Genomic DNA, 25,371 nt, shown 5'->3' on the forward strand with positions numbered 1-25,371 from the left:
AAAAGCCGCAAAAAAGCACCAATGTAGGTAAGCAGACAAAAGGGCAAGTTTGAAAAGACCCTTCAGAATGATGCGCAAACTAAACCAGGTTATTGATTCACTATGACCCCAAAACATTCTCCGGTGCTGAGAACCTCGCCCTATAAATCCTACTCACAGTAAATTAGGAGCAAACTAAAGTAGGGGAGCATTTCGGGAACAGTGACCACAATTCAGTAAGTTTTAAACTGCTGGTGGACAAGGATAAGAGTGGTCCTAGGGTGAATGTGCTAAATTGGGGGAAGGCTAATTATAACAATATTAGGCGGGAACTGAAGAACCTAGATTGAGGGAGGATGCTTGAGGGTAAATCAACACCTGACATGTGGGAGGCTTCAAATTTAAACAAAGTATTGGAATTAGGAAGTTGCCGCAAGTCGGAACTAGCAACAACTCAGTGAAATCGACCTGACATCGACAGACCGGCTTAAAAAAAAACTCAATGGCTGGGATTCTCCCTCGACCGACGGCGGAATCGGGAAATGTAATTGGGTGGAGAATGGGTTCTGACGCCAAAATCACGGCGGACGCCGGTTTCACGGCAGATTGCAATTCTCCGTCGCCTCGACAGCAGCGCCAATGTGTTCCACTCCGCCCTACAGTAAACGCCGTTGGCATATCATTAGCGGGACTGACCCGGTAATGATATGCTAAGAGGTTTAAATGAATAACAGCGCCTGTTATTTGAAGAGCTGCCGGACCGGGCCACATTTCTGGGACACCGGAGCGATGAGCACGGGATGAACTGCGGCCTTACAGGCCTTAACGCTACGCCGAGGTGGACTTCCATCGGGCAGGAGATACAAAAGTCTGAGAACACACACAAACAGATTCAAGAACAGCTTCTTCCCCGCTGTTACCAGACTCCTAACATATGACAATAAAACAAATCCAATCCGGGGGCAGGGCGGGGGAGCCACGCAAAACGTCTTGGGCAGTGGTGGGACTGGAAGGTCCCATCAGCGGCCAAGGCGGATGGGGAGGATGGAAAACTCGCCCCGCATCTTTCTAACTGGATCCAAGAAAGAGAAACAGGAGCATTTTCCGAGCACACGCAAACTAGGAAATGCAGCGGGCAAAAAGGTTTGGAGCCGACAAGCACAGAAATGATTGAACACTCATAGAAAATACGAAAAGAAGGTTGCATAAATTCCGTTTATATTCTCCCGGCTATGGAACACTAAGCGGTGGTCTGGTGGAGGTATGATGTTCAATTTAGAGGCAGACTGTTTGGAGATGTACTTCTTTTGCTCACAGGTTCCTGAAATTTGGAAACCCCAGCCCAAGAAAGGTTGTGGATGCAGGGAGCCTTGAAGCCTGGACTGGTAGATTTTTGGAAGGGGATAAGGGGCTCAAAGGCAGGGAAGCCAAAGCGGAACTGAGTTACGTATTGCATGTCAACTTCTTGCACAGCCTTGACCCCTCTAGAAGGTATAGTTAGCACAGCGATGCCGAGGCAATGCAATTTCTAATTGCAGGGTCCCCTTAATAGTTGTTCCTTCGTGAGTACATAAGAACACAGGAACCAGGAACAGGAGGAGGCCATTCAGCCCTTCGAGTCTGCTCCACCATTCAGTAAGATCATGCCTGATTTGGTTGCCTCAACTCCACTTTACTGCCCCCCCCCCCCCACCCCACACCCCGCCCACCCCATTACCCCTGTCTATCAAAAATCTGTCTAACGCTGCCTTGGATAGATTCAGTGACTCTCCACTGTTTTCCACACACCCTTTGAGTGAAAACGTTTCTCCCCATCTCCATCTTAAATGGTAAACATCTTGGGCGGGATTCTCCCGTACCCGGCGGGGCGGGGTTCCCGGCGGGACGGAGTGGCGTGAACCACTCCGGCATCGGGCCGCCCCAAAGGTGTGGAATCCTCCGCAGCTTCAGGGGCTAGGCCCGCCCCGGAGTGGTTTGCCTTTGGCGCCCCGCCAGCCGGGGCCGAAGGGACTCTGCCAGCCGGCGCGGGTCCGCGCATGCGCGGGAGCGTCAGATGCTGACGTCATCCCCGCGCATGCGCAGGGGGAGGGTTCACCTTCGCGCCGGCCATCGCGGAGGCCTACACGGCCGGCGCGAAGGAAAAGAGTGCCCCCACGGCACAGGCCCGCCCGCGGATCGGTGAGCCCCGATCGCGGGCCAGGCCACCGTGGGGGCACCCCCCGGGTCCAGATTGCCCTGCGACCCCCCCCCCCAGGACCCCGCCCGTGCCGCCAGGCCCCGCCGGTAAGGGACCTAGTCCACTTTACGCCGGCGGGACCTGGGACCTGCATAGAACGAGCGGGACTTCGACCCATCGTGGGCCGGAGAATCGCCGGGGTGGGGGGGAAGGTGCCGCTGTGAGCGGTCGCCGACCGGCGCGGCGCGATTCCCGCCCCCGCCAATTCTCTGGTGCCGGAGAATTCGGCGGCCGGCGGGGGCGGGATTCACACCGCCCCGCGGCGATTCTCCAGGGGGCCGGAGAATCCCGCCCCTTATTTTTAAACAGTGTCCACCTGGCTCTAGTCTCCCCCCACACAGGGAAACATCCTTCAGCATCCACCCTGTCAAGTCCCCTCAGCGTCTTAAATGTCTCAATAAGATCACCTCTCATTCTTCTCCACCCCAATGGATACAGGCTCAGTCTGTCCACGTTTTCCTCATAAGATAAGCCCCTTATCCCAGGAATGAGTCGAGTGAGTCTCCTCTGAAAGGCTTTTAACATAATTATAATATTTTTCAAATAAGCAGACAAAACTGTACACAAAATTCTAGATGTGGTCTCACCGATGCCCTCTACATCTGCAGCAAAGCCTCCCCTTGCAACAAATGCCAACATTGCATTTGCCTTCCGCATCACTTGCTGTATCTGTGCAGCAACTTTTTCTGATCCATATACCAAGGAACCCAGACCCCTCTGCATCCAGAGTTCAGCAAATTTACAGTGCAGAAGGAGGCCATTCAGCCCACAGAGACTGCACCAGCCCTTGGAAAGAGCTCCCTACTTCAGCCCACACCTCCACCCTATCCCCGTAACCCAGTAACCCCACCTAACCTTTTTTTTGGACACTAAGGGGCAATCCACCTAACCTGCACATCTTTGGACTGTGGGAGGAAACCGGAGCACCCGGAGGAAACCCACGCAGGCACGGGGAGAACGTGCAGACTCCACACAGACAGTGACCCAAGCTGGGAATCGAACTTGGGACCCTGGAGCTGTGAAGCAACAGTGCTAACCATTGAGCTACCGTACCGCCTCTCTGTTTGTCATAACCCACACGGGTCTTACGTGTCTCACTAACCTGCGGACCTTGCCGAATACGAGCAGCCCCCATATCGGAACGGGGGACCCTTAGCGAGGTTTGCTAGTGTCACATGGGAGGGTTTAAACTAGTATGGCAGGGGGGGGTGGGTACCGGAGCAATAGGTCAGAAGGTGAAAGCATTGAGGGAGAACTAGGGAATATGGCCAGTAAGGCTCTGAGGAAGAGCAGACAGGGAGCTGTTGCTGAAAACAGCGGGTCTGGTGGCCTGAGGTGCATGTGTTTTAATGCAAGAAGTATTACGGGTAACACCAGGTTAAAGTCCAACAGGTTTGTTTCAAGCACTAGCTTTCGGAGCACTGCTCTTTCCTCAGGTGAATGTGGCAATAGACTTGATTCACCTGAGGAAGGAGCAGTGCTCCGAAAGCTAGTGACATCGAAACAAACCTGTTGGACTTTAACCTGGTGTTGTAAGACTTCTTACTGTGCCCACCCCAGTCCAACGCCAGCATCTCCACATCATATAATGGGTAAGGCAGGTGAACTTAGAGCTTGGATTAGTACTTGGAACTATGATGTTGTTGCCATTACAGAGACCTGGTTGAGGGAAGGACAGGATTGGCAGCTAAACGTTCCAGGATTTAAATGTTTCAGGCGGGATAGAGGGGAATGTAAAAGGGGTGGCGGAGTTGCGCTACTGGTTAGGGAGGATATCACAGCTGTACTACGGGAGGATACTTCAGAGGGCAGCGAGGCTATATGGGTAGAGATCAGGAATAAGAAGGGTGCTGTCACAATGTTGGGGGTTTACTACAGGCCTCCCAACAGCCAGCAGGAGATAGAGGAGCAGATAGGTAGACAGATTTTGGAAACGAGTAAAAACAACATGGTTGTTGTGATGGGAGACTTCAACTTCCCCAATATTGACTGGGACTCACTTAGTGCTTGGGGCCTGGACGGGGCAGAGTTTGTAAGGAGCATTCAGGAGGTCTTCTTAAAACAATATATAGACAGTCCAACTAGGGAAGGGGCTGCACTGGACCTGGTATTGGGGAATGAGCCCGGCCAGGTGGTAGAAGTTTCAGTAGGGGAGCATTTCAGGAACAGTGACCACAATTCAGTAATTTTAAAAGTGCTGATGGACAAGGATAAGAGTGGTCCTAGGGTGAATGTGCTAAATTGGGGGAAGGCTAATTATAACAATATTAGACGGGAACTGAAGAACCTAGATTGGAGGAGGAAGTTTGGGGGCAAATCAACATCTGACATGTGGGAGGCTTTCAAATGTCAGTTGAAAGGAATTCAGGACCGGCATGTTCCTGTGCGGAAGAAGGATAAATATGGCAAATTTTGGGAACCTTGGATAACGAGAGATATTGTAGGCCTCGTCAAAAAGAAAAAGGAGGCATTTGTCAGGGCTAAAAGGCTGGGAACAGACAAAGTCTGTGTGGAATATAAGAAAGTAGACAGGAACTTAAGCAAGGAGTCAGGAGGGCTACAAGGGGTCACGAAAAGTCATTGGCAAATAGGGTTAAGAAAAATCCCAAGGCTTTTTACACATACATAAAAAGCAAGAGGGTAGCCAGGGAAAGGGTTGGCCCACTGAAGGATACGCAAGGGAATCTATGTGTGGAGCCAGAGGAAATGAGCGAGGTACTAAATAAATACTTTGCATCAGTATTCACCAAAGAGAAGGAATTGGTGGATGTTGAGTCTGGAGAAGGGTGTGTAGATAGCCTGGGTCACATTGAGATCCAAAAAGATGAGGTGTTGGGCGTCTTGAAAAATATTAAGGTAGATAAGTCCCCAGGGCCTGATGGGATCTACCCCAGAATACTGAAGGAGGCTAGAGAGGAAATTGCTAAGGCCTTGACAGAAATCTTTGGATCCTCAGTGTCTTCAGGTGATGTCCCGGAGGACTGGAGAATAGCCAATGTTGTTTCTTTGTTTAAGAAGGGTAGCAAGAATAATCCAGGGAACTACAGGCCGGTGAGCCTTACGTCAGTGGCAGGGAAATAACTGGAGAGAATTCTTCGAGACAGGATCTACTCCCATTTGTCACGAAGATGATTGATGCAGGTAGGGCAGTGGATGTTGTCTATATGGACTTCAGTCAGGCCTTTGACAAGGTCCCTCATGGTAGACTGGTACAAAAGGTGAAGTCACACGGGACCAGGGGTGAGCTGGCAAGGTGGATACAGAACTGGCTAGGTCATAGGCAGAGAGTAGCAATGGAAGGGTGCTTTTCTAATTAGAGGGCTATGACTAATGGTGTTCCGCAGGGATCAGTGCTGGGACCTTTGCTGTTCGTAATATATATAAATGATTTGGGGGAAAATGTAACTGGTCTGATTAGTAAGTTTGCAGACGACACAAAGGTTGGTGGAATTGTGGATAGCGATGAGGACTGTCAGAGGATACAGCAGGATTTTGGTCATTTGGAGACTTGGGCGGAGAGATGGCAGATGGAGTTTAATCCGGACAAATGTGAGGTAATGCATTTTGGAAGGTCTAATGCAGGTAGGGAATATACAGTGAATGGTAGAACCCTCAAAAGTATTGAAAGTCAGAGAGATCTAGGTGTACAGGTCCACAGGTCACTGAAAGGGCAACACAGGTGGAGAAGGTAGTCAAGAAGGCATACGGCATTGCCTTCATTGGCCGGGGCATTGAGTACAAGAATTGGCAAGTCATGTTGCAGCTGTATAGAACCTTAGTTAGGCCACTTGGAGTATAGTGTTCAATTCTGGTCGCCACACTACCAGAAGGATGTGGAGGCTTTAGAGAGGGTGCAGAAGAGATTTACTACGATATTGCCTGGTATGGAGGGCATTAGCTACGAGGAGCGGTTGAATAAACTCAGTTTGTTCTCACTGGAATGACGGAGGTTGAGGGGCGACCTGATAGAGGTCTACAAAATTATGAGTGGATAGTCAGAGGCTTTTTCCCAGGGTAGAGGGTTCAATTACTAGGGGGCATAGGTTTAAGGTGCGAGGGGCAAGGTTTAGAGGAGATGTACGAGGCAATTCTTTTACACAGAGGGTAGTGGGTGCCTGGAACTCGCTGCCGGAGGAGGTGGTGGAAACAGGGACGATAGTGACATTTAAGGGGCATCTTGACAAATACATGAATAGGATGGGAATAGAGGGATACGGACCCAGGAGGTGTAGAAGATTTTAGTTTAGTCGGGCAGCATGGGCTTGGAGGGCCGAAGGGCCTGTTCCTGTGTTGTACTTTTCTTTGTTCTTTAACAATAGAACGATACAGCGCAGTACAGGCCCTTCGGCCCACGATGTTGCACCGAAACAAAAGCCATCTAACCTACACTATGCCATTATCATCCATATGCTTATCCAATAAACTTTTAAATTCCCTCAATGTTGGCGAGCTCACTACTGTAGCAGGTAGGGCATTCCACGGCCTCACTACTCTTTGCGTAAAGAACCTACCTCTGACCTCTGTCCTATATCTATTACCCCTCAGTTTAAAGCTATGTCCCCTCGTGCTAGCCATTTCCATCCGCGGGAGAAGGCTCACTGTCCACCCTATCAAACCACCTGATCATTTTGTATGCCTCTATTAAGTCTCCTCTTCACCTTCTTCTCTCCAACGAAAACAACCTCAAGTCCATCAGCCTTTCCTCATAAGATTTTCCCTCCATACCAGGCAACATCCTGGTAAATCTCCTCTGCACCCGCTCCAAAGCCTCCACGTCCTTCCTATAATGCGGTGACCAGAACTGTACGCAATACTCCAAATGCGGCCGTACCAGAGTTTTGTACAGCTGCAACATGACCTCATTACTCCAGAACTCAATCCCTCTACCAATAAAGGACAACACTCCATAGGCCTTCTTCACAACCCTATCAACCTGGGTGGCAACTTTCAGGGATCTATGTACATGGACACCTAGATCCCTCTGCTCATCCACACTTCCAAGAACTTTACCATTAGCCAAGTATTCCGCATTCCTGTTATTCCTCCCAAAGTGAATCACCTCACACTTCTCTACATTAAACTCCATTTGCCACCTCTCAGCCCAGCTCTGCAGCTTATCTATGTCCCTCTGTAACCTGCTACATCCTTCCGCACTGTCGACAACACCACCGACTTTAGTGTCGTCTGCAAATTTACTCACCCACCCTTCTGCGCCCTCCTCTAGGTCATTGATAAAAATGACAAACAGCAACGGCCCCAGAACAGATCCTTGTGGTATGCCACTTGTCACTGAACTCCATTCTGAACATTTCCCATCAACCACCACCCTCTGTCTTCTTTCAGCTAGCCAATTTCTGATCCACATCTCTAAATCACCCTCAATCCCCAGCCTCTGTATTTTCTGCAATAGCCTACCGTGGGGAACCTTATCTAACGCTTTACTGAAAACCATATACACCACATCAACTGCTCTACCCTCGTCTACCTGTTCAGTCACCTTCTCAAAGAACTCGATAAGGTTTGTGAGGCATGACCTACCCTTCACAAAGCCATGCTGACTATCCCTGATCATATTATTCCTATCTAGATGATTATAAATCTTGTCTCTTATAACCCCCTACAAGACTTTACCCACAACAGACGTGAGGCTCACCGGTCTATAGTTGCCGGGGTTGTCTCTACTCGCCTTTTTGAACAAAGGGACCACATTTGCTATCCTCCAGTCCTCTGGCACTATTCCTGTAGCCAATGATGACATAAAAATCAAAGCCAAAGGCCCAGCAATCTCTTCCCTGGCTTCCCAGAGAATCCTAGGATAAATCCCATCAGGCCCCGGATCTTATCTATTTTCAGCCTGTCCAGAATTGCCAACACCTCTTCCCTACGTACCTCAATGCCATCTATTCTAATAGCCTGGGTCTCAGCATTCTCCTCCAAAATGTTATCTTTTTCCTAAGTGAATACTGACGAAAAATATTCATTTAGTATCTCGCCTATCTCTTCAGACTCCACACACAACTTCCCATCCCTGTCCTTGACTGGCCCTACTCTTACCCTAGTCATTCTTTTATTCCTGACATACCTATAGAAAGCTTTTGGGTTTTCACTGATCCTACCTGCCAAATACTTCTCATGTCCCCTCCTTGCTCGTCTTAGCTCTCTCTTTAGATCCTTCCTCGCTACCTTGCAACTATCCATCGCCCCAACTGAAACTTCACACCTCATCTTCACATACGCCTCCTTCTTCCTCTTAACAAGAGATTCCACTTCTTTGGTAAACCACGGTTCCCTCACTCGACGCCTTCCTCCCTGCCTGACCGGTACGTACTTATCAAGAACACGCAGTAGCTGTTCCTTGAACAAGCTCCACTTATCCAGTGTGCCCAACACTTGCAGCCTACTTCTCCAACCTATTCCCCCCCCCAAGTCACGTCTAATGGCATCATAATTGCCCTTCCCCCAGCTATAACTCTTGCCCTGCGGTGTATACTTATCCCTTTCCATCACTAACGTAAACGTCACCGAATTGTGGTCACTGTCCCCAAAGTGCTCTCCTACCTCCTAATCCAACACCTGGCCTGGTTCATTACCCAAAACCAAATCCAAAGTGGCCTTGCCTCTTGTTGGCCTGTCAACATATTGTGTCAGGAAACCCTCCTGCACACACTGTACAAAAAACGACCCATCTAATGTACTCGAACTATATCTTTTCCAGTCAATATTTGGAAAGTTAAAGTCTCCCATAATAACTACCCTGTTACTTTCGCTCTTATCCAGAATCATCTTCGCCATCCTTTCCTCTACATCCCTAGGACTATTTGGAGGCCTACAGAAAACTCCCAACAGGGTGACCTCTCCTTTCCTGTTTCTAACCTCAGCCCATACTACCTCGGAAGAAGAGTCCCCATCTAGCATCCTCTCCGCCACTGTAATACTGTTCTTGACTAGCAGCGCCACACCTCCCCCTCATTTGCCTCCTTCTCTGAGCTTACTAAAACACCTAAACCCCTGACAATGTGTAAATAGAGTCGGCCAGTCAGGCACCAACCCGGGATGACCCAGTAGTGAAGGACTGGAGCCGTACACACTAGTTCGTGTGACATAAAGTAAGTTCTGTTTCTCGACCAACTCCATGTGCTCTCCGTTGCCTCTTACAAAACTATTCTCCCCGCCAAAGTGGCTAAATTCACGTTTCCCCACATCACACTCCATCTGCTAATGTTTATCCCACTCACTTAACCTGTCTTAATCCCTTTGCAGAGTCTACCTCCTCCTGACGACTTGCTTTCCGAGCTGTCTCCGTGTCAGGGACACATATAGCTACACATTCAGTCTCTTCACCCAAATCATTGATGTATTGATTCCTTGTTTTAAAAATACTGTCAATATTATTGGGGGGGGAGGAGGATAAATAACACAGAAAAAAATCCAACTCCACTGAAGCCGAGAATGGAAAGAAGGATTTGGGAGTTGTCACATTTAGTTCCACAAGCGATGAGGCAAGACAACATTAAAAGTAAACTTACCAGCGGGCAGCAGGATAGGACGAGTAACAGGTGCCCAGTTAAGGGATACATTGCGCCCCGGATTGTAGCAAATCCGCCAACTACTCTCCCAAAGGAATTTCGGTCGCTGCGCTGCCCTTTTTTTGCTTCAAAACTCTCTCTCTGTCAGGGGGGACGAAGCTGTCACAGGCTCAGTCCCTCCCTTCCTCCAGTGGAACTTGTTGCTCCGGCCCCGCGGGAGAATGCCTGCCTCACACACTCCCGCGATTGGTGAAATGGACAGGACTGATCAGGAAACTGACACGAAACTGCCTGGGAGAGGGAGCGCATTGGGAGAAATGCGAGAGGCAGCACAGGATCAGGCACTCACTGCCTCACACTCTGCTCCCAGTCAGCCTTGTGGATATATACTGATGCCGTTTTCCCCCTCCCCTCCCCCTCCTCTCCCACCCCTCCTCCTCCCTACTCCCTCCTGCCCCCTCCCTCCCTACTCCCTCCCCTCCCTCCCTCTTCCCCTCCCTCCCTCTTCCCCTCCCTCCCTCTTCCCCTCACCTCTCCCTCCCCCCATCCCCCTCCTTCCCCCTCCCTCCCCCTTCCCCCTCCCTCCCTCTTCCCCTCCCCTCTCCCTCCCTCTCACTTTCTCTCCCTCTCCCCCTCCCTCCCTCTCCCCATCCCCCTCCCTCCCTCTCCCCCTCCTCCCCCCTCCCTCTCCCTCCCTCCATCCCTCCGTCTCTCCCTCTCTCCCTCCTCCCTACTCCCTCCTGCCCCAGCCCTCCCTATTTCCTCCTCATTCCCTCCCCCTCCCTCCTCCTCCCTCCTCCTCCCTCCCCCTCCCCTCCCTCCCTCTCTCTCCCTCCCTCCGTCCCACCCTCCCTCCACCACTCTGTCCGTCCCTCCCTCCGTCCCTCCCTCCATCCCACCCTCCCTCCGTCCCTCCCTCCTTCTGTCCCTGCCTCACTTCCTCCCTCCCTCCCTCACTCCCTCCCTCCATCCCTCCCTCCCTCCCTCCTCCTTCCCTCCCTCCTTCCCTCCTTCCTCCCTCCTTCCTCAGTCCCTCCCTACTCCCTCCCGCCTCCCTCCCTCTTCCCTCCTCCCTCCCTCCCTCTGTCCCTCCCTCCCTCCCTCCATTCTCCCTCCAACCCTCCACCCTCCCTCCCTTCTCCCTCCCTACCTCCGCCCTCCCTTCCGCACTTCTCCCTCCGCAACAGCCTCTGTCCCACCCCTCTCCCTCCTCCCTTCCTCCCTCCTCCCTCCCTCCCTCTGTCCCTCCCTCACTCCCTCCCTCCATCCATCCCTCCCTCACTCCCTCCCTACCTCCCTCCCTCTGTCCCTCACTCCATCCCTCCCTCCACCCTCCCTCCATCCCGCCCTCACTCCCTCCCTTCCTGTCGCTCACCCCTCCATCCCTCCCTCCTCCATCCCGCCATCGCTCCCTCCATTCCTCCCTCCATCCCTCCCTCCGTTTCTCCCTCTCTCCCTCCTCCCTACTCCCTCCTGCCCCCTCCTTCCCTACTCCCTCCTCACTCCCTCCCCCTCCCTCCTCCTCCCTCCCCCTCCCTTCCCTCCCTCCCTCTCCCTCCCGCCCTCCGTCTCTCCCTCTCTCCCTCCGTCCCTCCCTCCCTCCACCCCTCTGTCCATCCCTCCCTCCATCCCTCCCTCCATCCCACCCTCCCTCTGTCCCTCCCTCCTTCTGTCCCTGCCTCACTTCCTCTGTCCCTCCCTCACTCCCTCCCTCCATCCCTCCCTCCCTCTGTCCCTCCCTCCCTCCCTCCTCCTTCCCTCCCTCCTCCCTCCCTCCCTCCCTCCTCCCTCCCTCTGTCCCTCCCTCCCTCCCTTCATTCTCCCTCCAACCATCCGCCCTCCCTCCTGCACTTCTCCCTCCGCAACACCCTCTGTCCAACCCCTCTCCCTCCTCCCTTCCTCCCTCCTCCCTCCATCCCTCCCTCCGTCTCTCCCTCTCTCCCTCCTCCTTACTCCCTCCTGCCCCCTCCCTCCCTACTCCCTCCTCACTCCCTCCCCCTCCCTCCTCCTCCCTCCCCCTCCCCTCCCTCCCACCCTCCCTCCCCCTCCCTCCCTCCGTCTCTCCCTCCCTCCGTCCCTCCCTCCCTCCACCCCTCTGTCCGTCCCTCCCTCCGTCCCTCCCTCCATCCCACCCTCCCTCCGTCCCTCCCTCCTTCTGTCCCTGCCTCACTTCCTCCCTCCCTCCCTCACTCCCTCCCTCCATCCCTCCCTCCCTCTGTCCCTCCCTCCCTCATCCTTCCCTCCCTCCTCCCTCCCTCCCTCCTCCCTCCCTCTGTCCCTCCCTCCATTCTCCCTCCAACCCTCCACCCTCCCTCCCTTCTCCCTCCCTCCCTCCGCCTTCCCTCCCGCACTTCTCCCTCCGCAACACCCTCTGTCCCACCCCTCTCCCTCCTCCCTTCCTCCCTCCTCCCTCCATCCCTCCCTCCGCCTCTCCCTCTCTCCCTCCTCCCTACTCCCTCCTGCCCCCTCCCTCCCTACTCCCTCCTCACTCCCTCCTCCTCCCTCCCCCTCCTCTCCCTCCCACCCTCCCTCCCCCTCCCTCCCTCCATCTCTCCCTCCCTCCCTCCGTCCCTCCCTCCCTCCACCCCTCTGTCCGTCCCTCCCTCCATCCCTCCCTCCATCCCACCCTCCCTCCGTCCCTCCCTCCTTCTGTCCCTGCCTCACTTCCTCCCTCCCTCCCTCAATCCCTTCCTCCATCCCTCCCTCCCTCTGTCCCTCCCTCCCTCCTCCTTCCCTCCCTCCTCCCTCCCTCCCTCCCTCCTCCCTCCCTCTGTCCCTCCCTCCATTCTCCCTCCAACCCTCCACCCTCCCTCCCTTCTCCCTCCCTCCCTCCGCCTTCCCTCCCGCACTTCTCCCTCCGCAACACCCTCTGTCCCACCCCTCTCCCTCCTCCCTTCCTCCCTCCTCCCTCCATCCCTCCCTCCGTCCCTCCCTCTCTTACTCCCTCCCTCCATCCCTCCCGTCCTCTCCCTCCCTCCTCCCTCCCTCTTCCCCATCCCTCCCTCCGTTCCTCCTCACTCCCTCCTCCTCCCTCCCCCTCCTCTCCCTCCCACCCTCCCTCCCCCTCCCTCCCTCCATCTCTCCCTCCCTCCCTCCGTCCCTCCCTCCCTCCACCCCTCTGTCCGTCCCTCCCTCCATCCCTCCCTCCATCCCACCCTCCCTCCGTCCCTCCCTCCTTCTGTCCCTGCCTCACTTCCTCCCTCCCTCCCTCAATCCGTCCCTCGCTCCCTCCCTCCATCCTTCCCACCTTCGCTCCTTACCTCCCTCCCTCCTCACTTCCTCCCTCCCTCCAGCCCTCCGTTCCTCCATCTCTCCCTCCCTCCCTCCGTGCCCTCATTCCCTCCCTCCGTCCCTCCGTCCGCCCCTCCCTCCATCCCTCCATCTCTCCCTCCCTCCCTCCACCCCTCCGTCCGTCCCTCCCTCCATCCCTCCCTCCATCCCACCCTCCCTCACTCCCTCCCTCCAACCCTCCATCCCTCCCTCCGTCCCTCACTCCCTTCCTCCCTCCATCCCTCCCTCGGTTCCTCCCTCCCTCCTCCCTCCATCACTCCCTCCCTCCCTCCTCCCCCTCCCTCCTTCCCTCTCTCCTCCCTCCCTCCGTGCCTCCCCCACTCCCTCCCTCCCTCTGTTCCTCACCCCTCCCTCCCCCTGTCCGTCCCTCCGATTCTCCGGCCCGACGTGGGGCTCGGAGAATCGCCCCCAAAGTCTCGGGTAACAGAGATGAAAATTGCAACAATTTAGACTGTATGTTCCAGCCCTTGGCCTGCAGGCACAGCTTGACGAGAGGTGTATTGCATTGCTGCTCGTGGTAGCAAGTCCTCAAGTAATAGGAATAGACGATACCTTCACCTTCGACAGCGAAGACGAAAGCAAAACCTTCAATGGAATAATACAGTACTCTGATCGGTATTACTCTCCGAATAAAAATGAAACATTTGAATGTTATTTATTTCACATGCTTACTCAAAAGGCAGGCAGACCTGTTGATTATTTTGTTACCGACTTGCGGTTGAAGGCGCAGTCGTGCAATTTTAGTTCTTTAAAATCGTCGATGATCCGCAATCATATCGTAGCCTGCGTATCGAATGACAAAGTACAGGAGAGTTTATTGAAGAACAGGATCTGAAATTAGAAAATGCCATCAAGACCTGCCATGCAAGTGAGCTAGCGGCACAGCAGATTAATACACTCAACCTGCAACATTTTGGCACCAATCGGGCAGAAGACGCCAGCATCATAAGCACTGTAACGCAGTCGAAAAAGAAACAGTGCTGGCAATGCTGCAATCGACATTTGCCATGGTGATGTCCCACACTTGGAAAGATCTGTTACAGTGTGGCAGAACGGGTCACATTGCCAGGCGATGTTTCTCACGTCCAACAGTTGACCCAACAGGACCAATTAGTGTGGATAATGATATATGCATTGACGACCTGGCTGCTGTGGACATCATTTCGATGGAGGACACGAATAGTCCGACCTGCCAACACGGCAAATCTCTCCTCACTATTTGCAGCCACAGTGATGCGGATGTGAAGACCATAGAGGATAGATGGACGATTCCGTTGATGGTTAATGGCACGCTAATCAGGTACCATCTCAACACGGGAGCGAGGGCCAATCTGATCACTTTGTCAGCGTTGAAACAAGTAAGATCAAACCGAAAATGGTCCGAAGAGCAGTGCGACTGAAGGACTATAAGGTCATCAAATCACAACATTAGGAGTATGTGAGCTTGCAGTAACTGTCAAGGACAGAACGTGCGTGATCACATTTTCTGTGGTGGAGACAGAGCGCGAATCACTCATAAGAGTGGAGAGCAAGGGCAGGACGGTGGCGGAGTGGGTTAGCCCTGCTGCCTCACGGCGCCGAGGTCCCAGGTTCGATCCTGGCCCTGGGTCACTGTCCGTGTGGAGTTTGCACATTCTCCCCGTGTTTGCGTGGGTTAATGCGGCATAATTTTGGTGTTTGAAATCTGCCATTGTGCCACAGAGCACACAGCTGAAGGGTTACCAGGTGTCCACGTTTATGTGGATGATGAGAAAATCTGGGGGTGGGCCCACACGAGAGGAGCATGACAGAAGGATTCTCAGTGCCCTACAACTGGTAACAAAAAATGGCCTCTAACTCAACAAAACAAAATGTTAATTTGGAGTTGATACCATCACATTTTTAGGGAGCAGGCTCTCGGCACAAGGTGTGCAGCCGGATAAAAGGCCATTCTGACGATGCCACATGGCACAGACAAAAAAGCCATTTTACACATACTAGGGATGATCAACTGTTTATTCCCAACCTGGCCTCCAAAATGTCCCAACTACGAGACTCGATAAATAAGGACGTAGTGTTTGAAAGGTCCCCCAAACATGAACAGGAGTGGCAAGCGTTGCGTATCTCACTGACGACAGCAGAACAGTCCTCCCCAAGAATCCAACGCATGATGATGAAGTTCCAACGCTACGATTGTGACGTCATCTATACACCAGGCAAGCACCTTACTGTTGCTGACACACTTTCCCGAGCCACGGGCACCAAAGAGGTGCACCTGGTTAATGAGGGTGTGCAAGGCCATGTTAATCTCGTCACTGCGTCGCTTCCAGTCTCCGATGAGAAGTCGCACCTAATAAATGCAGAAACAGCCAAGGACGCAGTCATAGAATTTCATAGAATTTACAATGCTGAAGGAGGCCATTCGGCCCATCGGGTCTGCACCGGCCCTTGGAAAGAGCACCCTACCCAAGGTCAACACCTCCACCCTATCCCCATAACCCAGTAACCCCACCCAACACTAAGGGCAATTTTGGACACTAAGGGCAATTTATCATGGCCAATCCACCTAACCTGCACATCTTTGGACTGTGGGAGGAAACCGGAGCACCCGGAGGAAACCCACGCAGACACGGGGAGGATGTGCAGACTCCGCACAGGCAGTGACCCAAGCCGGGAATTGAACCTGGGACCCTGGAGCTGTGAAGCAATTGTGCTAACCACTGTGCTACCGTGCTGCCCATGCAAATCAATTTTGAGCACTTTTGATGTCAAATGACCACAGATGTTGCTGTTGAAGGCAAACAACGTCAACATTTTCCACAAGCCATTCAGTTCAAGGGCAATTAGGGATGGGTAATAAATGCTGGCTTTTCCGACGATGACCACATTCAATGAAAGGATAAATAAAGTAAAGACTGAGCATTTGTTTATGGAAATAAAGGCTGAGGAGCGACCTGATAGAGACCTTCAAATGTCTGAAAAGGTTTAATAGACGGTGTAGAGGAGATGCATTCACTGAAAGTCCAGAACGAGTAGTCACAAATATAAGGTCGTCACTAATGAACGCATCAGGGAATTCAGGATAAACTGCTTTACCCAGGGTCTTGGTGAGAATATGGAATGTGTTACCACAAGGAGTAGCTGAGATGAATAGGACAGATGGGGAGGGGGTGGCATAGTGGTATTGTCACTGGACTAGTAACCCAGAGACCAGCGACAATATTCTGTGGACCTCAATCTCACCACGCCAAATGGTGAACATTGAATCGAATAAAATCTGGAATTAAAAATGATGACCGTGAAACCATTGTTGATTGTTGGAAAGAAAACCAACTGGTTCACTAATGCTCTTTTGAGAAGGAAATCTGCCTTCTTTTCCTGGCCTGGCGTGCTTGGCACAGTGGTTAGCACTGCTGCCTCACAGCGCCAGGGACCCGGGTTCAATTCCGGCCTTGGGTCACTGTCTGTGCGGAGTCTGCACTTTCTCCCCGTGTCTGCGTGGGTTTCCTCCGGGTGCTCCGGTTTCCTCCCACAGTCCAAAGACCGGTGGATTGGCCGTGCTCAATTGCCCTAAGTGAGCAAAGATGTACAGGTTACGAGGAGTTACGGGGTTACGGGAGTGGGGCTAGGTAGTGTACTCTTTCAGAGCGTCGGTGCAGATTCGATGGGCTGAATGGCCTCCTTCTGCGCTGCAGGAATTCTATGGTTGTACGTGACTACAGAACCACAGCAATGTGGTTGACTCTTAACTGCTCTCTGAAATGGCCCAGCAAGCCACTCAGTTCATGGGTAATGAGTGATGGTCGACGGATAGTGGCCCAGTGACACCGACAGGCCATGAATTAATTTTTTTTAATGTGAGAAGAAGATATAAGAACATGAGGGAGAAAGAATGGATGGATTTGCTGGAGAGTTTGATGAAGAGGTAGATGAAGAGGTGTCTGAAGAGGCTCAGGTGGAGCATTAACACTGACATTGATCTAATGGTCTCCAATGGTCATGTGCTGAGCTACAAGTTATATTTATCAGTGCAATGCAGCAGAGAGATCATGGTACTAGTTTATGCCTTTTCTATAAAACTGGGCACAAATCACATCGTGGTCAGAAATTGGGATTGCCTTCATTGGCATTGTGGGGACCTTAGCTAGATTCACAGCGATTGTGTTAGAGCTGGAATCCATCTGCTATTTGTGGTGTGCGGCTGCAGTGACTCACTTTACTCTTTGCAAAGTTTCAGCTCTTACTTGGAGTCCGGGAGGGGCGGGGGGAGGGTGGGGGGGGGGGGGGGGGTGGTTGCAATGTTGGTTGTCTCAGTTGGCCCGTGGGTGGGTCAGATTGGCACGGACGGCACTGTCATAATATACATCAGTACATTATGGTGCAATCACATACACACTGATGGACATGCAGTAGGACCAACCAGCATACATAACACCGCAGCCAATCACCAGTGAGAGCACAAGCACTATAAAGATAGGGGACAGGAGAGTTCCCGCTCATTCTAGCAGCAGCCAGCTCAGAGCACAGAGCTCACAGCCTGAATCACAGACATTCACCGTGTGCTGAGTGCCTCACCATAGCTAGTGATAGGAAAGGGTCCACAGTTAAGCTGGTATTTCTTATACCCACGTTTACAGTATGTTAGCATAGTTGAACAGTTAATAAAATAGCGTTACACCACTTCCAGCATTGTTGGCTTGTTAGTGAACCAGAACACCCAACACGACATGGTACAAGGAGTGGCCGCGATCTAGCACTTGTGAGACCTACCTGCAACTTCTCAGCATTCCGGCATCCTACAGCATGGAGAACATCAACCCGCCGCCGCCGCTCCGCATCGCTGGCAATCTCGGGGTAAATTGGAAGGTGCTTAAACAGCGCTTCCAGCTCTTCCTCGAGGCCACGGACAGGGAGAATGCAGCGGACACCAGGAAGATAGCCCTTCTTCTCTCCACAGCTGGGCAACATGCCATCCACATCTTTAACTCCCTGACATTCACGGACGACGAGGACAAGACCAAGTACAAGACGGTGCTCCTCAAATTCAACACACACTTCAGTGCTGAAGTCAACGAAAGCTTCGAAAGGTACCTGTTCCAGCAGCGCTTGCAGGGTAAGGACGAGCCTTTCCAATCCTATTTAACACACCTCCGCATCCTCGCGCAATCCTGCGGCTACGGGCCCACCTCCGACTCCATGATACGTGACCAGATTGTTTTTGGGGTCATGTCGGACACCTTGCGCCAGCAGCTCCTTAAAGTTAAGCAACTAACCCTAGCGACTGCCATCGAGACCTGTGTCCATAAGACCATAAGACATAGGAGCGGAAGTAAGGCCATTCGGCCCATCGAGTCCACTCCACCATTCAATCATGGCTGATTTCAACTCCATTTACCCGTTCTCTCTCCATAGCCCTTAATTCCTCGAGAAATCAAGAATTTATCAACTTCTGTCTTAAAGACACTCAACGTCCCGGCCTCCACCGCCCTCTGTGGCAATGAATTCCACAGACCCACCATTCTCTGGCTGCAGAAATTTCTCCTCATCTCTGTTCTAAAGTGACTCCCTTTTATTCTAAGGCTGTGCCCCCGGGTCCTAGTCTCCCCTGCTAATGGAAACAACTTCCCTACATCCACCCTATCTAAGCCATTCATTATCTTGTAAGTTTCTATTAGATCTCCCCTCAACCTCCTAAACTCCAATGAATATAATCCCAGGATCCTCAGACGTTCATCGTATGTTAGGCCTACCATTCCTGGGATCATCCGTGTGAATCTCCGCTGGACCTGCTCCAGTGCCAGTATGTCCTTCCTGAGGTGTGGGGCCCAAAATTGCTCACAGTATTCAAAATGGGGCCTAACTAATGCTTTATAAAGCTTCAGAAGTACATCCCTGCTTTTATATTCCAAGCCTCTTGAGACGAATGACAACATTGCATTTGCTTTCTTAATTACGGACTCAAACTGCAAGTTTACCTTTAGGGAATCCTGGACTAGGACTCCCAAGTCCCTTTGCACTTCAGCATTATGAATTTTGTCACCGTTTAGAAAATAGTCCACGTCTCTATTCTTTTTTCCAAAGTGCAAGACCTCGCACTTGCCCACGTTGAATTTCATCAGCCCTTTCTTGGACCACTCTCCTAAACTGTCTAAATCCTGCATGAGAATGCCACCAGCCGGTACTCCTACATAAAGCAGCTGAAACGGCGTGGCAAGGGTGCCATGAGGCAGAACGGGTCCAAACGATCGAACACCTCCCGGGCCGCAGTCTGGAGGAGGGCGGCCATTTCGCCCGCTTTCCGAGGCCTCCCGCGTTTGTACGCGCCAAACGAGGGGATGGTGACGTGGAGGAACGCGATGCGCAGGCACGCACCACGCAAGACCGTATCACACATGCGTGGTGGCGCAACGAACGCACTGACGTCACGATGTGCGGCAACAGTGTGTCCGCCCACTTAAAGCGGCAAGGCCCTGCAAAATGGCGACAGTGCCTACGCTGTGGCAGGCTTGGCCACTATGCTGCCTGCTGTCGAGCAGCCCAGCCTGCCAACTCGCAATGATTTAACCAGCCTCGCAGGAATGTTCGGGCAATCCGACCCACCTTCACCGAGTCCGATCCTGACTTCATGCAGACCAGTGACACTGAGGACAGGGAGCCTTTTCGAGTCGCTGTCATAACCATGAACAGGCTGTTCCCGAATCGAAAGCACCAGCCGCTGTTGGTGCACAGCATTGATCCGGACGACGAGCGGGGTGCCACCCTGACGGTCAACCAATCCCAGATCAGATTCCGTCTGGTCACTGGTGCTTCCGCCAATCTCCTCGCATGGTCAGCATTTCAACCCCTGGGGGTCAAACCAACAATTCTTCTATCCAATTGCCAACTGGTCGACTATAATGGTAACGTCATCCCCGCCACCGGGTCATGCCAACTCGAGGTGATGCACAACTCGCGAAAAGTCACCCTACCCTTCGAGATCGTGGGCTCCTCAAACGACTTCCTGCTAGGTGCACAGGCGTGCAAGCTCCTCAACCTCGTGCAGCGCGTACATTCCCTCTCTCCAGAGGACACGTCTGACTTCCAAGATGCGGACTTCAGGGCGCAACTAAGTGCCATCATCACTCAACACCGAGATGTCTTCCAAGGCATGGGCACACTTCCCTACACATACAAAATCCTGCTCAAACAGGACGCCACGCCTGTGGTTCATGCACCTCGCAGAGTCCCAGCACCCCTCAAGGACCGCCTCAAGCAGCAGCTGCAGGACCTCCAGGACCAAGGAGTGCTCTCCAGAGTGACGGAACCAACCGACTGGGTCAGTTCCATGGTGTGCGTCAAGAAGCCTTCCGGCGAGCTCCGGATCTGTATCGACCCAAAGGATTTAAATCGTAACATCATGCGGGAGCATTACCCTATCCCCAAGCGTGAGGAGATCACGTGCGAGATGGCTCGAACCAACATATTCACCAAGCTTGATGCATCAAAGTGCTTCTGGCAGATTCAATTGGACAAGTCCAGCAGAAAGCTGTGTACTTTCAACAACCCATTTGGCAGGTACTGCTACAATAGAATGCCATTTGGAATCATATCAGCATCTGAAGTGTTCCACCGCATCATGGAGCAGGTGACGGAGGGCATCGAGGGTGTGCGCGTCTATGTGGATCATCATCTGGTCCACCACCCCGCAGGAGCATATCAGTCGCCTCCAACGCGTTTTTAAGCAAATACGGGACCAAGGCCTACGCCTCAACAGAGCCAAATGTTCTTTCGGCCAGACCGAACCCGAGTTTTTAGGAGACCACATCTCCCGGTTGGGTGTGCGGCCGGATGCGGACAAGGTGGCAGCCATCACGGCCATGCAGAAGCCGGCGGATAAGAAGGCGGTGCTCCGGTTCTTAGGAATGGTCAACTTCCTAGGAAAGTTCATCCCTAACCTCGCTTCCCACACCACAGCTCTCCGCAACCTAGTTAGGAAGACGACGGACTTCCAGTGGCTTCCCGCCCACCAGCGTGAATGGGAGGAGCTCAAGGTCAAGCTGACCACCGCCCCGGTATTGGCGTTTTTCGATCCTGCAAGGGAGGCGAAAATATCACCGGCGCTAGCCAATCTGGCATAGGGGCGGTGCTCCTGCAATGAGATGACGCCTCGTCATGGGCCCCTGTTGCCTATGCGTCACGGGCCATGACCCCCACAGAGCAGCGCTATGCGCAAATCGAGAAGGAGTGCAGAGGCCTGTTGACCGGTGTCGACAAGTTCCATGGCTACGTGTATGGCCTTCCCCAGTTCACTGTGGAGACCGACCATCGCCCGCTGGTCGGCATCATCCAAAAAGACCTCAATGACATGACCCCTCGCCTACAACGCTTTCTGCTCAAGCTCCGGAGATACGATTTCCAGCTCGTGTACACACCGGGTAAGGACCTGATCATAGCCGACGCTATGTCCAGGGCAGTCACCACACCGTCCGACCCAGAGGGGTTCGTTTGCCAAGTCGACGCCCATGCGGCGTTCACGGCCGCCAATCTGCCGGCCACGGATGAACGCCTAACCCACATTCGCCGCGAGACTGCGGCTGACCCCCTACTACAGCGTGTCATGCGCCACATGACTGACGGATGGCTCAAGGGACAATGCCCGCAGTTCTATAATATTCGAGACGATCTGGCAGTCGTTGATGGCGTCCTCCTGAAGCTGGACCGCATCGTGATCCCACACAGCATGCATCTCCTGGTTTTAGAGCAGCTGCACGAGGGCCATCTCGGCGTAGAGAAGTGCCGACGGAGGGCCCAAGAGGCTGTCTACTGGCCTAGCATAAAGGAGGACATTGCCAAACTGTGCTCAATTTCCCCACCTGTCAGCAGTTCCAGCCGGCCCAACCACGGGAGACCCTTCAGCCCCATGAGTTGGTCACGTCCCCTTGGTCTAAGGTAGGCGTTGACCTGTTCCATGCGCTCGGCAAGAACTATGTTCTCATAGTTGATTATTTTTCCAGCTATCCCGAGGTTGTACACCTGCACGACATCACGTCATTGGCTGTTATCCGTGCCTGTAAAGAGACCTTTGCTCGTCGTGGCATCCCACTCACTGTGATGTCGGACAATGGCCCCTGCTTCGCGAGCCAGGAATGGTCTAACTTCGCCAGCAGGTACAAATTGTACACGTGATGTACAGTCCCCTGCACCCCCAGTCAAATGGCAAAGCAGAAAAGGGCGTCCACATCGTAAAGAGGCTCCTCTGCAAGGCTGCTGATGCAGGATCCGACTTCTGCCTTGCCTTGCTGGCCTATCGCTCGGCTCCACTGTCCACGGGCCTGTCACCAGCCCAGCCAAGCTGCTCGACCGTGCTCCAGTCCTTCAGCGGATGCAACAGTCTCGCGCGCAGCACAAGGCGGTGCATGACGATCGAGCGACTGATCTTCCTGCTCTGGCGCCAGATGACAACGTCCGAATCCATCTTCCGGAGGGTGGCTGGTCTGCGACTGCTGTGGTTCTTCGGCTGGTGGCTCCCCGCTCATTCCTGGTTCGTCTGCCTGATGGCTCCATTCGCCGCCGCAATCGGCGTGCCCTTCGTCTGGTTCCACGCTCGCTACGCGATCCTCCACCGGTGCCACGCCCTCCTGTTGTCCCCGACCTGGACTATGTGGAGATTCCGGATACTCTGCATCCTCCTCACTTGGTCGTGGTCCGGCCCGATCCTCAGCCGGTGGCTCCTGACCCACCCTTGAGGCGGTCAACCCGAATTCGTCGCCCACCTCAGAGACTTGATTTATGAGCCTTACAATGTTGGACTCAATGCTTTGTTCTTTCATCCTGTTTCAGCATTTCACTAGTTTGTTTATAGCATTCGTTATTAGTTTTGTTGTTGGTGTAACACCTTGTTTTTCTTTTCTCTGCACCAGGCACCTTCCCGTGTACATAGACTAGCCTCATGTACATAGTTATGTAAATACTGCACACACATGGTCAGATACACTCATTACACGTTATTTATTCTCACATAGGCACATGTTCTTTGTAAAAAAGGGGGATGTCATAATATACATCAGTACATTATGGTGCAATCACATACACACACTGATGGACATGCAGTAGGACCAACCAGCATACATAACACCGCAGCCAATCACCAGTGAGAGCACAAGCACTATAAAGATAGGGGACAGGAGAGTTCCCGCTCATTCTAGCAGCAGCCAGCTCAGAGCACAGAGCTCACAGCCTGCAACACAGACATTCACCATGTGCTGAGTGCCTCACCATAGCTAGTGATAGGAAAGGGTCCACAGTTAAGCTGGTATTGCCATACCCACGTTTACAGTATGTTAGCATCGTTGAACAGTTAATAAAATAGCGTCACACCACTTCCAGTATTGTTGGCTTGTTTGTGAACTACGGAACACCCAACCCGGCAGGCACTGGGCTCAATCCTTGTTGTGCCTGATTTAGGGTCATGGTCTGCTTCCCCCCCTCCAGCCGCTGTACAAGCAAATCGCAGCACTTTGCTGTGATTCAGTGGATGTTCGCGGAGACCTGCCTTCGGGCAGGGGGCTGAAGCAGAAGCGGGAGTCCGCGTTACTCACAGTTCTGCGATGAAATATCCTGGGTTAGTGTTTATTCAGCTGGCGCATCAAAGAGCCTTGAAGAGCGTCAACATGTGAGCGGTTGAAAGGCATTTCTAATGGCTCAGTGTTGCTGTCAGCGAGATGCCGTTAACCGCATGGATGAAGCTTAAAAACACCAAGTCTAGTTTCAGTTGTGAACTGTTACACTGAACATGACTCTCCAATGTGGCCGGGATCATTTCCCTCCCCCCTCTTTTTTTACGAGACCTTACTGAGCTGCTATTTATCCCTATCTTAAGCAGCCATTCAACAAATAACTCAGTGGCTGTACAGTGCTCTGTGAAAAAGTTCTGACACTTCATGGGAGCGCTCGATTATATCACCCCTCCATCTTCTAAACTCAAGGGAATAAAAGTTTAATTTATGGATTGGATTTGTTTATTGTCACGTGTACCGAGGTACAGTGGAAAGTATTTTTCTGCGAGCAGCTCAAACAGATCATTAAGTACATGAAAAGGAAAGAAAATACATAATAGGGCAACACAAGGTACACAATGTAACTACATAAGCACCGGCATCAGATGAAGCATACAGGGTGTAGTGTTAATGAGGTCAGTCCATAAGAGGGACATTTAGGAGTCTGGTGACAGTGGGGAAGAATCTGTTTTTGAGTCTGTTTGTGTGTGTTCTCAGACTTCTGTATCTCCTGCCCGATGGAAGAAGTTGGAAGAGTGAGTAAGCCGGGTGGGAGGGGTCTTTGATTATGCTGCCCGCCTTCCCCAGGCAGCGGGAGGTGTAGATGGAGTCAATGGATGGGAGGCAGGTTCGTGTGATGGACTGGGCGGTGTTCACGACTCTCTGAAGTTTCTTGCGGTCTTGGGCCGAGCAGTTGCCAAACCAGGCTGTGATGCAGCCCGATAGGATGCTTTCTATGGTGCATCTGTAAAAGTTGGTAAGGGTTAATGTGGCCATGCCGACTTTCCTTAGTTTCCTGAGGAAGCGTAGCGCTGTTGTGCATTCTTGGTGGTAGCGTCGATGTGGGTAGACCAGGACAGATTGTTGGTGATGTACACACCTAGGAATTTGAAGCTGTCAACTATCTCCACCTCGGCTCCGTCGATGCAGACGGGGGGTGTGTACAGTACTTTGCTTCCTGAAGTCAATGACCAGCTCTTTGCAACCTGTCATCCTAATTTAATACTTGAGAGTGTACCTACACCACAGGTACCAGAGCTTGAAGGATGCAGCTCACCACCACCATCTCAAGGACAATTAGAATTGACCACTAAAGGATACGTCGAGCCAAAGATGCCCACAACCCACAAATGAACTAATTCAAAAAAGCCTTTTACCATAGAATCCCTACAGCAGTTCAGAAGGTGGCCATTTGGCCCCTCGAGTCTACGCCAACCCTCTGAAAGAGCACTCTACCCAGGTCTATACGCATAATCCCGTAAACTAACCTGCACATCCCTGGACACTTAAGCATGGCCAATCCACCTAACCCACATATCTTTGTGCTGTTGGAGGAAACCGGAGCACCCGGAGGAAACCCACACAGACACAGGTGTGGTGTTCTTTGTTATTCTGTTATCAGGATGAACAAAATCCACAGCAGCTAAATTCATTAACGAAGCTTGCTTATTAAAGCTCGACCACATACTCCTGTAGTAAACAATATTGTAGTAATCTACAATCTACACTCGACTAACACTAGTCTCTACACTTTATCGACACTCTTCTCTGCACTCTCTCCAGCCCTCTCCCAGAAGCCTGTGAGTCAGTGCTTTATATAGTTTGG

The 25,371-nt window shown here is 52.4% G+C and overlaps 1 protein-coding gene across 1 annotated transcript in view; it reads right to left on the minus strand.

Annotated features, from left to right (window-relative positions):
* The window catches only part of LOC140424737 (vasoactive intestinal polypeptide receptor-like), a 113,247-nt gene extending 103,216 nt beyond the window's left edge, over positions 1–10,031 (minus strand). The window contains exon 1 of the mRNA XM_072508085.1: positions 9,742–10,031. Within this exon, the coding sequence (XP_072364186.1) occupies positions 9,742–9,792 (51 nt within the window). The 5' untranslated portion in view covers positions 9,793–10,031. The remainder of the gene's footprint in view (positions 1–9,741) is intronic.
* Positions 10,032–25,371: the final 15,340 nt, after the last annotated feature.

This window comes from Scyliorhinus torazame, chromosome 6 (assembly GCF_047496885.1).
Source record: "Scyliorhinus torazame isolate Kashiwa2021f chromosome 6, sScyTor2.1, whole genome shotgun sequence".
Taxonomy (NCBI): domain Eukaryota; kingdom Metazoa; phylum Chordata; class Chondrichthyes; order Carcharhiniformes; family Scyliorhinidae; genus Scyliorhinus; species Scyliorhinus torazame.